Source organism: Leptopilina boulardi, unplaced genomic scaffold (genome assembly GCF_019393585.1).
Source record: "Leptopilina boulardi isolate dan_hultmark-lab unplaced genomic scaffold, ZJU_Lbou_2.1 LbouV2_216, whole genome shotgun sequence".
Taxonomy (NCBI): domain Eukaryota; kingdom Metazoa; phylum Arthropoda; class Insecta; order Hymenoptera; family Figitidae; genus Leptopilina; species Leptopilina boulardi.
In genome coordinates, this window is record NW_026137770.1 from 1,265,802 (window position 1) to 1,280,095 (window position 14,294).

At 27.7% G+C, this 14,294-nt stretch overlaps 1 protein-coding gene across 2 annotated transcripts in view; it reads left to right on the plus strand.

The window, feature by feature from the left end:
* The window catches only part of LOC127279502 (MICOS complex subunit Mic60), a 38,009-nt gene extending 23,916 nt beyond the window's left edge, over nt 1–14,093 (plus strand). Inside the window, exons 11-16 of one of the 2 annotated variants that reach the window (XM_051301896.1) lie at nt 991–1,149; nt 1,922–1,963; nt 3,202–3,305; nt 3,406–3,593; nt 13,377–13,572; nt 13,864–14,093. In XM_051301896.1, the coding sequence (XP_051157853.1) occupies nt 991–1,149; nt 1,922–1,963; nt 3,202–3,305; nt 3,406–3,593; nt 13,377–13,572; nt 13,864–13,869 (695 nt within the window). In that variant the 3' untranslated portion in view covers nt 13,870–14,093. The remainder of the gene's footprint in view (nt 1–990; nt 1,150–1,921; nt 1,964–3,201; nt 3,306–3,405; nt 3,594–13,376; nt 13,573–13,863) is intronic. The other variant, XM_051301897.1, reaches the window with a different exon arrangement.
* Nucleotides 14,094–14,294: the final 201 nt, after the last annotated feature.

Here is a 14,294-nt window from a genome sequence, read left to right on the forward strand (position 1 = left end):
TTAAACTATCGTATATTGTCGATCGTAAATTATATCCAAAAAGTTTTCACCTTTCAAAAAGTAATTGAACGAAAAATTACATTTCTAAATATAAACCTATATTTATTTTTTGCAGATTATTGATATTTTATAGAATTATTTGTTGAATTATGTTACAATTAATTTTATTGTCAAATCATCGATGGATTTAAAATTTTTTTTTATATTTGAATTTTATGTATCGGTTTTTTTTGTCACTTATTTCCCTATTCAAAGAAAGAAATAGAAATTATATTACTGTTTTAAAAATTTTAATTATAGATTGTAAAATTGGAACAATTTTTTTTTTAAATTAGACATTTCTTTAAAATTGTAACACAAAATCGTAAATTGACTGAAATATAAAAAATTGCTTCATTTTTTAAAAGTATGCAGATTATTCCAATTACTCAGAAAAAAAAAGTTGAAAAAATCAGCATAAAGCAGAATTAAGATCAAGATACGCGGTAGTGAAATGCTGCCAAGTAAAATACAAAAACCGCGAATATATATTTTCTCTAAAGAACTCGGTTTTTTTTTCATTTTTTATGCAGAAGACTGTGTTTTATAGGGGTTATAAATTAAAAAATTTTTCTAGGAAATTTTTCTGCCTGCGAAGGCAACGATTTGTAGTTGATCTTGTTGATCTTAGACGATTTTATGTCAATAAATAATAATTTATTAATATATACTTAATATATTATTACATTATTTTTTAAATTTATTATTAATATTTAATTATATTTTATACTTTATTTTTTTGTCTATTTTTTGTGAAATATAAATTTTAAAGAATAACTTTGTACTTTTTATATAATAATAATAATCTTTGATATAAAGAACGATGATGGTTGTATTTTACGAATTTTCCAGAACAGTAAAATTTTAAAAAGTTTCACGTTAAGAGTCATAGTACAAAGAAGCTCCCAGCGTATAAAGCGAACTAACGTTTTATTTTCATTTGTGTTTTAGAGCGTATTAATCAGGAAAAAGGAGCTTGCGATGCCCAAATGCTGTGGTCCGCATGCCAAGCCCTGGCAAGAGCTGTTAAAGTTGCACCACCTGGAGCCCCGAAAGATAAAGCAGTGAGACCACTTGAACCTGAAATTATTGCAGTGAGGAAGGCTGCACGTAAGTTGATATTTATTTCTAATTTTTTTTTTTTCTAAAATTTTTCCAATTCTTCCCTTTTTTCCCTCCTTCTCTGACCTCTTTTTATTATTTTTTTTAAAATTATTCTCTCTTATTTTAATTTTTTCCCTTTTAATATATCTCAAACATCGATCGACAACAATTCACATGTTTTTTTTTCCTTTTCAAAATTTCTCTCAATTTCGTAGAAAAATTCTAGTTTGAAATTTAAAATGCTTTATATCTCAAAACACCCCCCTTCCCTTTAAATTTACTTGAAACCTATATGAAAAGGAAGATTAGATTTTTTAGTTTTTAGTTCCATATATTTTATTATAGACATTTTATATGATTCACAGATAGAAATGATCATACAAATGCAATTAATTTTAGACAATGAATTTGAAATTGAATCTTTCATAATTACTGTAAAAAAAATATTTAAATATAAACGTGATTTCATATTTCGATTTTCTGTAAATTTTTATTTTTGTATCGGTTCTATTTCATTTCGAAATTATAAAGAAAAAGAGAAAACTATAAAAATCAAAATATGTAATCACATTTATTCCAATATTTTTTTACAATAATTCTGAAAGATTTAATTTCAAATTATTTTTCAAATATTTAGAACTATAAAAATTAACAAATTAACTGTTTAATGATATTTAAGTAACTTTAAAAATTTTTTTATTACGTGCATAAAGATTTACTTGAAATATAGGTAAAAAAAAAAAATTCACTAAAACAGTTATGACTTTCGTTATTACAGAGAAATATTTTGCTACTCCAGTAAATGTTGTAGGTACTCCAGGTAAATCTTTTTCATACGTGTCAAATTAAATAGTTTTGCCCTTTTTCTGCATTTTTTTTGTTGTTTTTTTCTGTTTTTTAAAGCAAGAAAAGTAAATTGAAAATTTATACTTTTTTTCTTGTTGTAAAAAGATCAAATCTTTTTTTTTTTGTTATTCTTTTTCTATTTCTCTATTTTCTTTGTTCCCTTTTACTTTTCTTTCTTTTGCTATTGACTTTTCACTTTTTGTATTATACTAACATTCCTCGTGTTTACATGTAATATATAAACCAAAAAACTTTTTCCACAAAAAACAATGAATAACATTAACAATTGGAATTAGTTTCACAGATAAAATTTATTGTTATTAATATTCTAATTTACGTGTGTACAGTTGTGGTATTAATATTTCAACAATGTTAATGAAATGTAATACACAACAGGAATATTGTCTACCTTGAAATATGAATCATATGCGCGCATCTGTTCTTTTATGCATGTGGGGAATAAATAATTTGTATAATTGTTTCAACTGATGAACTAAATCGAAATATCAGGTCGTAAACACATTTTGTGTATGAATCATTTTAAATTGCAATGAATTACTCAAGTTGAATTCATGTGTATATATATATTTTTTTTTTCTTTTATTTACGATGTGTTTGAGAAATAATAAAAATGAATAGCACTTCTTCACATATAAGACGATTACTTGAGAAGCTTTCACGCGATGCGTCTCAAGATTTACGATCTAATCGGTAGAAAGCCGTCACAAAGCCATTCAAGTGTTTATGACCACGTTTCAGGTATTCTTTCGTTAAAGTTAATAAACGGTTCTTGATTCACGAGTCCGTCGATCGTAAAAAGCTCAAAGTTCCTTTATTATGAACATTTGACTTAACTTCATTCATATCTTTGAGTTCAGAGCGCCTGTAAAACGGTCTTCTGCTTTCGAAAACTTTATTTTTTAAATTTTACGTCCAAAACTTTGAGTAAAGTATTCTTGAAACTAAGTTTTTCCTGTCAGATTAATTATTTTCTTTTTTTATTTGATTTCTTTTTTCATTTTGAATTTTTCTCCTCATCCTGCTTTATATCCTTTTTTCTATTTTTTACATGCTCGAAATTCCCTTTGTCGAAGTATTTCAAAGTTTCAGTTTCGAAATATCTTCGAGAAAATTTTACTGGATCTGATGCATAGACAGCAATAGTTTGAATACGAGATTATAAAGTGAAAAAAAACTGAATTTTCTTTTCAGCGAAAGACGATGCTTTGGTGAATGCGGTTGTCGAGGGAATTCCCGCGGAAGCTTCAAAGCGAGGCGTATTTCCTGAGGACGCACTTCGCGAACGATTCCTCAAGGTGTGAAAAATGTTTATATTAAATTATATTTATTTTAATTATTTAAACGTCTTTAGTTTTTACACGAAACTAGAGAAATGACCGAATCCATTGTTGTCAGGTAGAGAAGATGGCGAGGAGGTTAGCTCTAGTGCCCGAGGAAGGTGCATCGTTACCTGTTTATCTTCTTAGCTGCCTTCAAAGCTTCCTGATCATTGAAGCCGTCAATCCAATTCCAAAAAGCGAACTCGAGGATCAACCTATCGATGTTGAAAGCCTCAACACATACGACATCCTTCACAGAGCGAGGTAAGTGATTTTCTTAGAATTAAATTCGAACCTTTCACCTGTCGCCGGTTGATGGAATTTTTCCCCAAATATATAATTTATAGTCGGCAAAACAGCTAAAGAAAAGTGAAGGGAAAAAAAATTGAATGAAACTAAAAAAAGAAACGAATTTTTAAAAATCTAGTTCTACATTTCTTTTTTAATAAACTTAAAAAAGTAAAAAAGAAATGTGAAAGAAATATTACTAAAAAAAAAGAGGAAAAAAAAAATTGAAAACACGAAGCACTGAAACAAGAAACTAGTAAGCAAGAAAAAATACTAAAATTAGAAAATATATTAAAGGAAGACTATTTGTTTACGAATTACTCAGCTTCGTGTTTCTGAAAGTAAATACAAGACTATTAAATTACGAAGACAAGAATCTTTGATGTATATGAGATCTTGTAACATTTTATCGATCCATTATAGAAACTAATGGGTTCAAATACAATTTTCCTGATCCTTTGAAATATGTATTTTTGTTCCAACTAAAACGATACATCTACTAAAATTGTGTCCCTTTTAGTCTATAACAACCCCTTGGGAGTTCCTTTGAAACAGAAAGTCGAGTCATTTTTATTTCCCTAAATTAATAACTAAATTCCATAAATTCACTAATATTATTATTAAATTGTTATTTATTATCATATTTGAAATTTTAAGAAAAATTTATTGTCAAAGAATTTTTTTAATTCACTAAATAACAATTTAATGACACTCAACTTATACACAAGCATTAAATAAACTGCGATTTCATTTTTTTAAATCGATTACTATTTTCGAAATAATGTTTCTTTATTTTTATTATCAATTTTTAAAGTAAATTTTTTGAAATGAAAACACCTGCCACATAATATCCGATGTTATACATCTTGAAGAAATCTCCAATTTACCACTTTATGACTTACACTCATCTTCCTTTAAAGTCCGCGTTCCAGAAAAATTTCATTGAAAAAGTGAATTAATAACGAATCAGATTATCTCATTTTATCTTCTGATCCCAGATTATGGAAGATAAAGATCGGATCTTCTTTTATTACAATGCGTGTGATTTATAGTGCCAAAGAAAAAAGTTGAGATAAATGCAAGTAGACAGAATCGCATGTTTCACAGGTCTTTTTTCTGTTTCTCTATTTCCCCTCTTCTTTCAAACATTACCTTTTTCTCATTTGAAAAATAAAATCCTCTTTTCTCCTCTTTAATAAAAAAAAACAATAGGTATTTCCTTTATTTAAAAATAATATTTTTTGATTTTAACTTTTAAACATATTCCAAAGTGCTTTATATTGAGGGACAATAATTCTATACGTTTAGAGTTGAGCATAACCTTTGTTTTGAATATACGGTGTTAAAAAAGCGTTAAAAAAGAGTTAAGGGGTTACGCCACCCTGAACGCATGAAAATCGGATAGTTTTTTAGGAATTTTTTTGACAAAACTGTTAGAGGTAGGACTTATTTACATTTATTGATGCTTTAATACATATATTAAGCTTTATAAATATTAAAAAAAATGGTTTTTAATGAAAAATGGCGGAGATATTAGTATTGGCGTGGATCAATTTTTCCGGAGCACTCCTTGATGGTGTACCTGATTGGCAGTTCAATTTTTATCTGAAACAAGTAAAACAATATTTTTCTTAAAAAGTGGCAAATTTTGAGCAGAGTGACGATGCCATTTAAAAAAAAAAATTTTTTTACGCAAATGGAAGCACTTTAAAAATTGACTTTTTTTTGGGCTAAAAGTACAGTATAAAAAATTGGATAAAAAATTTTCAAATTATTCCATCGAAAAAATCCCACGTCACTCTGTGGAAAATCTATTTAAGAAGATGTATATTAATTTGCAAGTCAATCGGTTGAATTGTTTTTGAGTTATCGTGTACACCGTCTCGAAAAATGTGGTTTCGAGAAAAACGCAAAAGAAGAAAAAAATATACTTTAGTGTATTATAACTTGAAAATTTTTTAACTTACTATTTAATCAGCAATTCCTGGGCCATAATACTCTTCTCCTAGAATGGAAAGAATGTCCTCTGATCTGAAAATGGAAAGTCGTTAAGGAGGCGCTAGACGGCTTCTAGCAGCTCTCGGCGCGTCCCTACCCGCTGACTTCTAAAGATCATAACTTTTGTAATTAGTGAGACATTGTCTTCGGAGACATCTCAAAATATTCGTTAGAATATAAATTTTGAAATTAAGCAAAAAAAATCAATTTTTTGAAAATTTCAGGGTGGCGTAACCCCTTAAACAATGGTTAAAATTGGTTAAAATACAACAATTAAAATACACTCAGATTCGCTTGAAACTTATTACTCAGAGGTTTTTAGGGTAGCTGATTATGAATCTGGCGTTAGTTTTCAAAAATTCAAAATGGCGGATCCAAAATGGCGGAAAAGATTTTTAAAAATCGTCCAGATAAGCTTAAAACTTGTTACTCGGGGGTTTGTGGGGTCGCTGATTACGAATATGTAGTCAATATGTAGTCAGACCATTATCTTATGTAAGTTTTACGTTCAAATCTCCTAAATTTTTGAGAATACCACTTTGACCTTGTAGGTTTTTGTAGTAAATTTTTGAAGTAAACTATTCAAATAGGACTCGTTCGGCGCACAATTTAGTACGCTTGAATATTACATAAAGAAAAAAAAATGTTTAAAACATAATTAATACGGTAAACATCAGTTAAAGTTGAAAAATTGAGGAAAAACTGACAATTTCTAAACTTTCTTGTAAATATTATTTTTAACAAAAAAAACTCTATGTGGGTTGAAAAGCCTTGCTTTTCACCTTCAAAATGAAAGAAAAAACTTATAAATCCGTCCAAAAAAAAAGTTACAAGGGTTTTAGTCATAAATATACGTGAAAACGGTTTTTTGGCTGTAAAAATCAAAATTTGGGGGTGTTAGAAAAATTTTTAATATACCATTCTTCTTAGTTTTTTGTTACCTACAACCTCTAGTAGGTCTGATAAAAAGTGTTTTTCGGCTGTCGCACAGTGTTATTAAAAAAATGTTTAATTTAATTTAGTGAGGTTACTCCGAAAAGTAAAAAAAAACTCATGGATTGGCACATATATATATTTATATATTATAATAAGATTTCGTCGCTGTCTTCAGTATGGATCATTCCATATTAACTGTACCCAACCTACGTTTTTGACAAGGTTAGGTTCGGTAAGGTTAGGTAATTTTGAGGTTATGTTCGTTTCTTGGTTAGGGGTATTTGAGGTTATGTCTGTCGGACATAGCCTCGAACCCAGCGGCAATCTTGGGGACTTGCGGCTATATTCGCGGTTAAAATTCATATAAATTTTGAGGTTATGTTTGTTTGTGGGTGGGAGGCATTTTCCGACAAAATTTGAGCTAAGTTTGAGGTTATGTTCGTTTCTTGGTTAGGGGGGATTTCCCGCCAAAATTTGACCTAAAAAGGTCTAAAGGATTGAAGGTCATAGATCATACATAACCTCAAAATTCAAGGTCATATGTCAAGAATATGTTCGACAAACATAACCTTAAATTCCCTTAACCAAGAAATGAACAAAACCTCAAAATTCCGGTAAAATTTTAATAATTTTAATATTTGCAAACCTTTAAAATATTAACTCTTAAAGTGGAAAATCATGGATGTTGGCGCGCGAAGCGCGCAGGGGGTACGGCCCCCCTGGTATATATGTAGGCCACGAGAATCATGCAATATATACTGCTCTGTTAAACGAAAGTATAACACTATTATTTTTCTTAATTATACTATATGAATAAATGGAATTGAGAAAAATCTATATTCATGATTGGGTTAATCAAGCCGCACAGGCGATCTCTTGGGAAATGCAAATATTCCGAGATGCTTCTCTGGTGCAATTTCTGGTAGCAGGCCAGAGACACGGTGAGGTTCAGCTGCAAGTACAGCTGGGGATGCTGCGATCAAATAAAGCTTGAAAAACTTTTTCACGACACCAAAGGGACTTGTATAAAATTGTCTCAACGAATCTAGTGGAAAACAGTTATGGTTATGACTTTTCTCGAGTTTTCTTATCCTGGATATGCCAACAAATGTCAACGCTTTTTTTCAGAGGATATAGGCGAAATCTCGCTCTTACATGATATCGAAGATTTCAGCGAGTCGAGCGATAAAAAAAAAGAAAAATCAGAGAAGGCATATTTATGTAAAAACGGGAGCATTTCATAAAGGAAAGAAGCTTACTTTTACAGTACTATACTTGAATAACTGAAAGTTTCTAAAAAGAAAGAAAGGAAACGTTTAAATTTATATGCGTGTATTGGAAATATTTCGATATTGATTTCAAAATGTTTTTCCGTATTAAAAAATTGTTATTTCTTTTGCAAATTGAAATTATTCGTTTGCTTTTTTTCAACAAAAATAGAAGTAGATAATATTGATATTAAGATAACTGATAATAATTTGAAAGTATTGGATTATTTTTTATAATATATAAATAAGTAGAGTAAATTTTAGTACGATATAAAATTGGAATCAATAATATTTCAATATGGTTTTATCTGAAGTCTATGAATTTTGTATGACTTGTACAAGGGTTTCAGATGCATGAATGCACGTTGAACCAGATTCTCATTGTCAGACAGAAAGGGAAATATTTCAAAATATTTGTAGATTATTAAAATTTCAACTTTTATTTGAGAACTACTTTTTTCGAAAATCAAAGCAACTTGTAGTGCAATCAATATGCAATTATTGGTTCAGTAATTGTAAAAGCACTAATTATTGTTAACTTTTGTCCTAGAAAAAAATACATTTGACAATTTTTACTTTAAATCTGTTAAAAAAATTAAATTTATGATTTTATTTTATGTTTTATTCATAGATATTTTCAAAAACTTTATTTAATTTAATTTTTTTTTAAATTTATTAAGTAAAAGTTTACATTTATGTTTCTCTAATTTTTTCAATTAAAAAAATAGGGAACAAAAATTCGAAGAATTAAATTGAATACAAAGAAGAAAAGCTTAGGGGAAGATTATTCTATACTTTCTCTCGAAAATGATCCCCAGACTGACATAAATTTTTCAATATTATTCACTAAGAAGCCTCTAAGAAATGTTATGTGGTGTATACACATATTTCCCTAAGGCGAAAATTCCTTTAACTCATATTGAAACAATTTTCACGTACATTTATTTTCGTTTTTAAAATTATTTTCACTTTATATACGTGCTAAAATATTTTTGTATCACAAAATTTCAAATTCTACAATTTTTAAAATATTTTTTATATTTTTCATATTTTCCTCAAAATATATTTTCGATTTCCACAAAATTGATTTAAAAATTATTTTTTATTCATTTAATTCAATTTAGAGACATTAAAAGTATTATCTTAAAAAAATTAAAATTAATTAATTTAAATTAAAATTAGTATTCTAATAATGAAAAAAATCAGTAATATATAAAGTTTCGTTTGAAGGAGTAAAAATAGTACTATGAAAAAATTGTCTTTATTATTATTTATAATTGATTATTTATAAAATCATTATTATATTGAAGGCAAATAAATGGTACATACAAATTATTGGTTCAAAAATACAGTTTATATGATTTAAATACAAATTGTTTGGTTCAAGTAAATATTTATTTTTGTTAATAATCAAAAAACTGCAATTATTTGAATGAAATAATTTTTTTTTCATTGTATTTATATAAAATTTGTCAACAATTTATTTTGTCTGATAAGTCTCAATTTGTGAAAAGGAACCTTTTATGTCGAGAATTTTGTAAACAGCCAATGACTTTCGAAATTGCACTTGAGAATAAAATATCTCTGCACCCGAGAAACTTTCGCACAAAAACGACTTTACATAGTATATATACTGATGTATCTTCCTTCATTCGAATCTTGTGAATTTTTAACCTTTCTGCGCAATGCAGAATCCATCTGTATAGAGTTGGAAAAATCGACTCTAGGGACGAAAATCCTTATATATGTATAAAGCATTCCTAATTTATAGACATTCAATTTAATTTATTCTGTGAAAAACGAACTCTTCATTGAAATCAATTTAAACCAATTTTGATCAATTATTCAAATTATTATTTATATTTTTACATTTTACAAATATTTTATTTATATATCACTTTTCTTTTAGTTTATAGTGTTTTAATTTTTTATATTTTCCTATATTTTTCATTTATTATTTTACTGTTTTTATTTTTTTTATTATTTTATTATTATTCTTTATATGAATCAAATTTTTTATTGCCTTTATCAATCTAATTGTTTTTATTTTTAAACTAAATGTAGTGAACTGGATATAAAAAAAATATTTTTGTTTTTTTTTTGTTTGTATTCGGAATAATAACTTCATGCATAAATTTACAAACACGAAAGATATTGTAAACAAATTTATGAAATGAAAATTTGTGCATTGCACAAGTTGCTTTTAGTGATATATTCAAAAAATAGTCATATATTGTATGAATATGGAATGTTGATCAAAACTGCGTTTCTCTTATCTGGATTTTTGTTTTGAGTTTAAACAAAAAGCATTAATGGGTCGACCTGACACGCATATATATATATATAGTGGAAAGCTTGTTTTCGAATTAAATAAAAAATTGATTTAAGAAAAATAGATCATATATATTTTATTTTTCGCGAAGAATTTTTTTCACTTTTAGGGTGTAAAATACAAAAATTTCGTAAGATAAAATTGTAAAAATTTCCTTCGACAATTTATAATTTTTTGTCCCTTGGATATATTGATTATTGGCACTTGATCTTATTTTATAGAAGTGTTCCAAGTTTGATATATTTAAGGGAAGAATATCCCTGGAGGATATATTCTCAATCAAACTCGGGATTCTTTTTCCTTCCGGTTGACTACGCACCTTCATAGAGTTAGAAGAAAATATAGAATGCTTCCTGCTTACCTCATATATATATATATATATATATATATATATATATGGAATTTGATTTATAGTCTCACGAAAAAGATGATTTCACAAGGCGCCAAAGAAAATGATCGGAAATGAAGGCAATATAATACGATGAGGGTGGCAAGTAGATATTGCGTATGCGAGCATCCCTTTTATGATGAACAAATTAGGGTTTCTTTTTCAGTTTTTTTTATCACACGTATATTTAGAAGAAAACGAAATTCATCCTTTCTGCTTTTTATTCATATTTTTGTTTAGCAGAATTTTCATTTTATAGTCATTTAATTTACGCTGCGTCTATTCGTGCGACTAGACGGACGAAATAATTTTTGATAATTTTGTCCGTCTACGTATATTTTAAGGAAACCTTAGAAGAAGGGGGGGTCGGAAATGCCCGAAAGTATTCTGCGGACAAAGTCGGGTGGATATAGACGGACGTTTAGACGTTTTTTGATGTCCGTCTAGCCGGACGTTTAGACACTTTGTTTAATTTTCCTGACTTTTTATTAAGGAGAATTTTAATTTAAGAGAACTCACATTCAATAGAATTTTATGTGACTCGAATTTTTAAATGAAAAAATTCCAATTCACCGAATTTTAATTTGTCCAAATTTTTATTTAAACGAATTTTTAATTAATACAATTTTTAAGCTGAATTTTCATTTGTCTGAAATTAAATTAAATGACTATGAAATAAAAATTCTGCTAAACAAAAATTTTTTAGCTAAAACTTTTAGTTAAGTAAAAGTTCGTATACAAAGAAAATCTGTCAAATTTTATTTCGAAAAATGAAAATTCGTCTAAAAAAATTATTTTCAATAAAATTCTTTAAAATGAAAATTCTAATTAATAATTTATATATAAAATTTTGTTACGTTCAATTTAATTTTATTATTGATTTTTATTTTAAATTATTTATTATTATATTTTCAAGACAGTCAACGTTATCTACACTCTTTAATTATTAATTTTGCAAAGACGATTTTATGAAAAATAACTAAACATAAAAAATAATTAAATAACCCGGCAAGTAAATTTTATAATTCTAATTATGAAAAACTAAAACCAGCTCAGGAATTCCATTGTTACTTTACAACAACAATAGTCCGCGGAGAGGGGGGATAAGGATAAACACCATTAATTAGACAAAATTTATAACGATAACACTATTTTTTAATATCCACTTCAAATTTTAGAAAAAGTTAAATAATAGCAAAAGGCCGAAAAACAAGATTTATATTTTATTTATTCAATTATACTTTAATAATAATGAAATCAATTCTGAAGGAAACGACTTCTAGATAATTTATTGGGACTCACAGTCCATTTGACGACGATAATGACGTCTCGTCTCATTTTTATAATGTTAAATTTTAATTATTTTACACGAAAAAGAATAGAACACAACTTGACTCTACGAACACCAGAATGAGAATGAGATTAAAATGGCTGAGAAGTCAAACTCGAAAGCGTCGCTAAACAGCGGCCTCTCTTCTGAGTGTCATTGAGATCAATTAATATTAAGTAATATAATATCCGCGACCGATAATCAATACACAGTCGTCGGTAACGCAGTTCCCTACACTATCCGATTTCAAATTGATTGATGCGAGAAATCCATAAGAATTAACTGCCAGTATTGATTTGACAGATCGTCAACAAAACAGCAGTTTCGTCTTCCTGGTGTTCTTGAATATTCGGGAGTCTCATCCAAATATATACACCAGGAAGATCTTCCCTTGATGACTTCTAATTTCAATGATAGACAGGGATGTCCTCAACGTCTTCGTGACCCAGCGAGAATCCTCAATGTCTCGCGAGTTTTCATAACAGAACGAAAGGACAAATCCAAATCGAATTTACTTATAATAGGTCGACTATTAACCAGACGACTTTAGCAAGTTGATTTGTTAATACATGAATTTATTATTTAAACAAAATGAAGTGAGTTTCATAAGAAAACAATTTTTATAATTTATAACATTTTACAGCCATTATCAAATTTTCAACAGTAAATTGACAGTTTAAATTTAGATACTGAAATCTACTCTCATACGCGTTGATTATTATTACTTTCACTTTACATGTCAATAGGGGGAATTGTGACGAAATCTGATGCTTGAAATTTACATGAGAATTTGTTATAAGGAATATAGTAATAATGTATCTCTGGAACTTCTGATCTAACTTTCTCTGTGGAAAATGGTGTTTGAACCATTTAGAGATCGAGTTTCCTACTGAAAATGTCTCTAACCTTCTCCTCCCTTACTTCGTACCGATAAACCATAGCAAAATTTCACCGGATGTCGGAAACTGCTGCTGCCTGCCTGCAGCAAGTGTTCGAAAACTATGCGGACACTGCGCAACGATCAAAAGTGAAAAATTGAAAAAAAGTACTTTTATTGCAGTGATATATAAGAAAACATTAATTTTTATGTTAGTCAATTAATAATTACAGTCACCGAGATTTTTTCTATATCAAATTAAAAAAATAATAATTCTTGAAAGTAATTTAACAATTTTAAAATAATAATGTTAACAACTAAATTTTCATTGTTTGAAATCATAAGGTTTTGCTCTTTGATGTCTGACTTATACTGAACTTTACTACACTGGAAACGAAGGTTATTCTGTATATTTGTTTGAAACTGATGTTTACTAGTACGGAAAGAAAATAGAAATCAAATTTTATAAAAGTATTCTCTATTATTTTGAAACTGATATTTACTCTTATTATTATCTCAACCAAGTCAATATTTGCGTTTGTACCTACCAAAAATCGACATTTTTTTACAATTAAAAATTTTTCCTAAAACGTTTTTTTTAAAGAAGATTTGTTTTATTTTTAATTACAGGCATTACTTGGATCGAGGTGATTTCAAAATGACGTTACGATATATGAATTTATTAAAGGGTGCATCTAGAAATATCGCAAAGGATTGGATGAATGAAGCAAGAATTCTTTTAGAAACTCAGCAGGCTGTGGATGCTTTACTTGCGTATGCTGGAGCTAATGGTCTCGTTTTTCTTGGCGATGCTAAATCTTTAAGGGTTAGTACAAATTTTTATCAATAATATAAAGAAAAATTGTTATTTAAACAAGCAATAAAAATATATTTTAGAATAATTTTAAAAATGAACAATTTTATTTCAATTTTAATGATCTAATTTTAAAAAATCCTGTTTCTAAAAAGAATAATTCTACAAATTTAGAAAAATTCTATTTCTAAGATAAATTTTTTGAAAATTTAAATAAATCTAACTTTTATAAAGAATAAACATGAATTTATTTTGAATTAATAATAATATAGATAAATAAAATAATAAATTTTTCAATTATAGCAATAACCGAGAAATGAGTAACCAAATTGCCTAGCCATGATACTTATCAAGAAACGATAAGTCTGTAAGAAGAGAGCAAAGTCAACCAGCCTTACTTGTACAGTCATCTTTTTTTTAGTAAATTATATCCTTCAGGGAACGAAATGAATGGGTTTTATCCGGCAAGAATTCAGAGAGAAATCCAACACGAGAAGCCGTGTATTTTAAATAAATCTTTATTTATAATTAAATCAAGTCTTTTTGAAAAATAATTTTTACCATAAATAACCTTTTAACGAAAAATTTTTCAGAAATTAACAAATTTTTCCTAATATCAATAACAATAATAATAATTATTATATTATAATATTATTTTGAATTTATCACTCGGCAGCACTTAATAATAATAATTATTATTATTATCTTAAAAATGATTTCTAACTAAATTATCA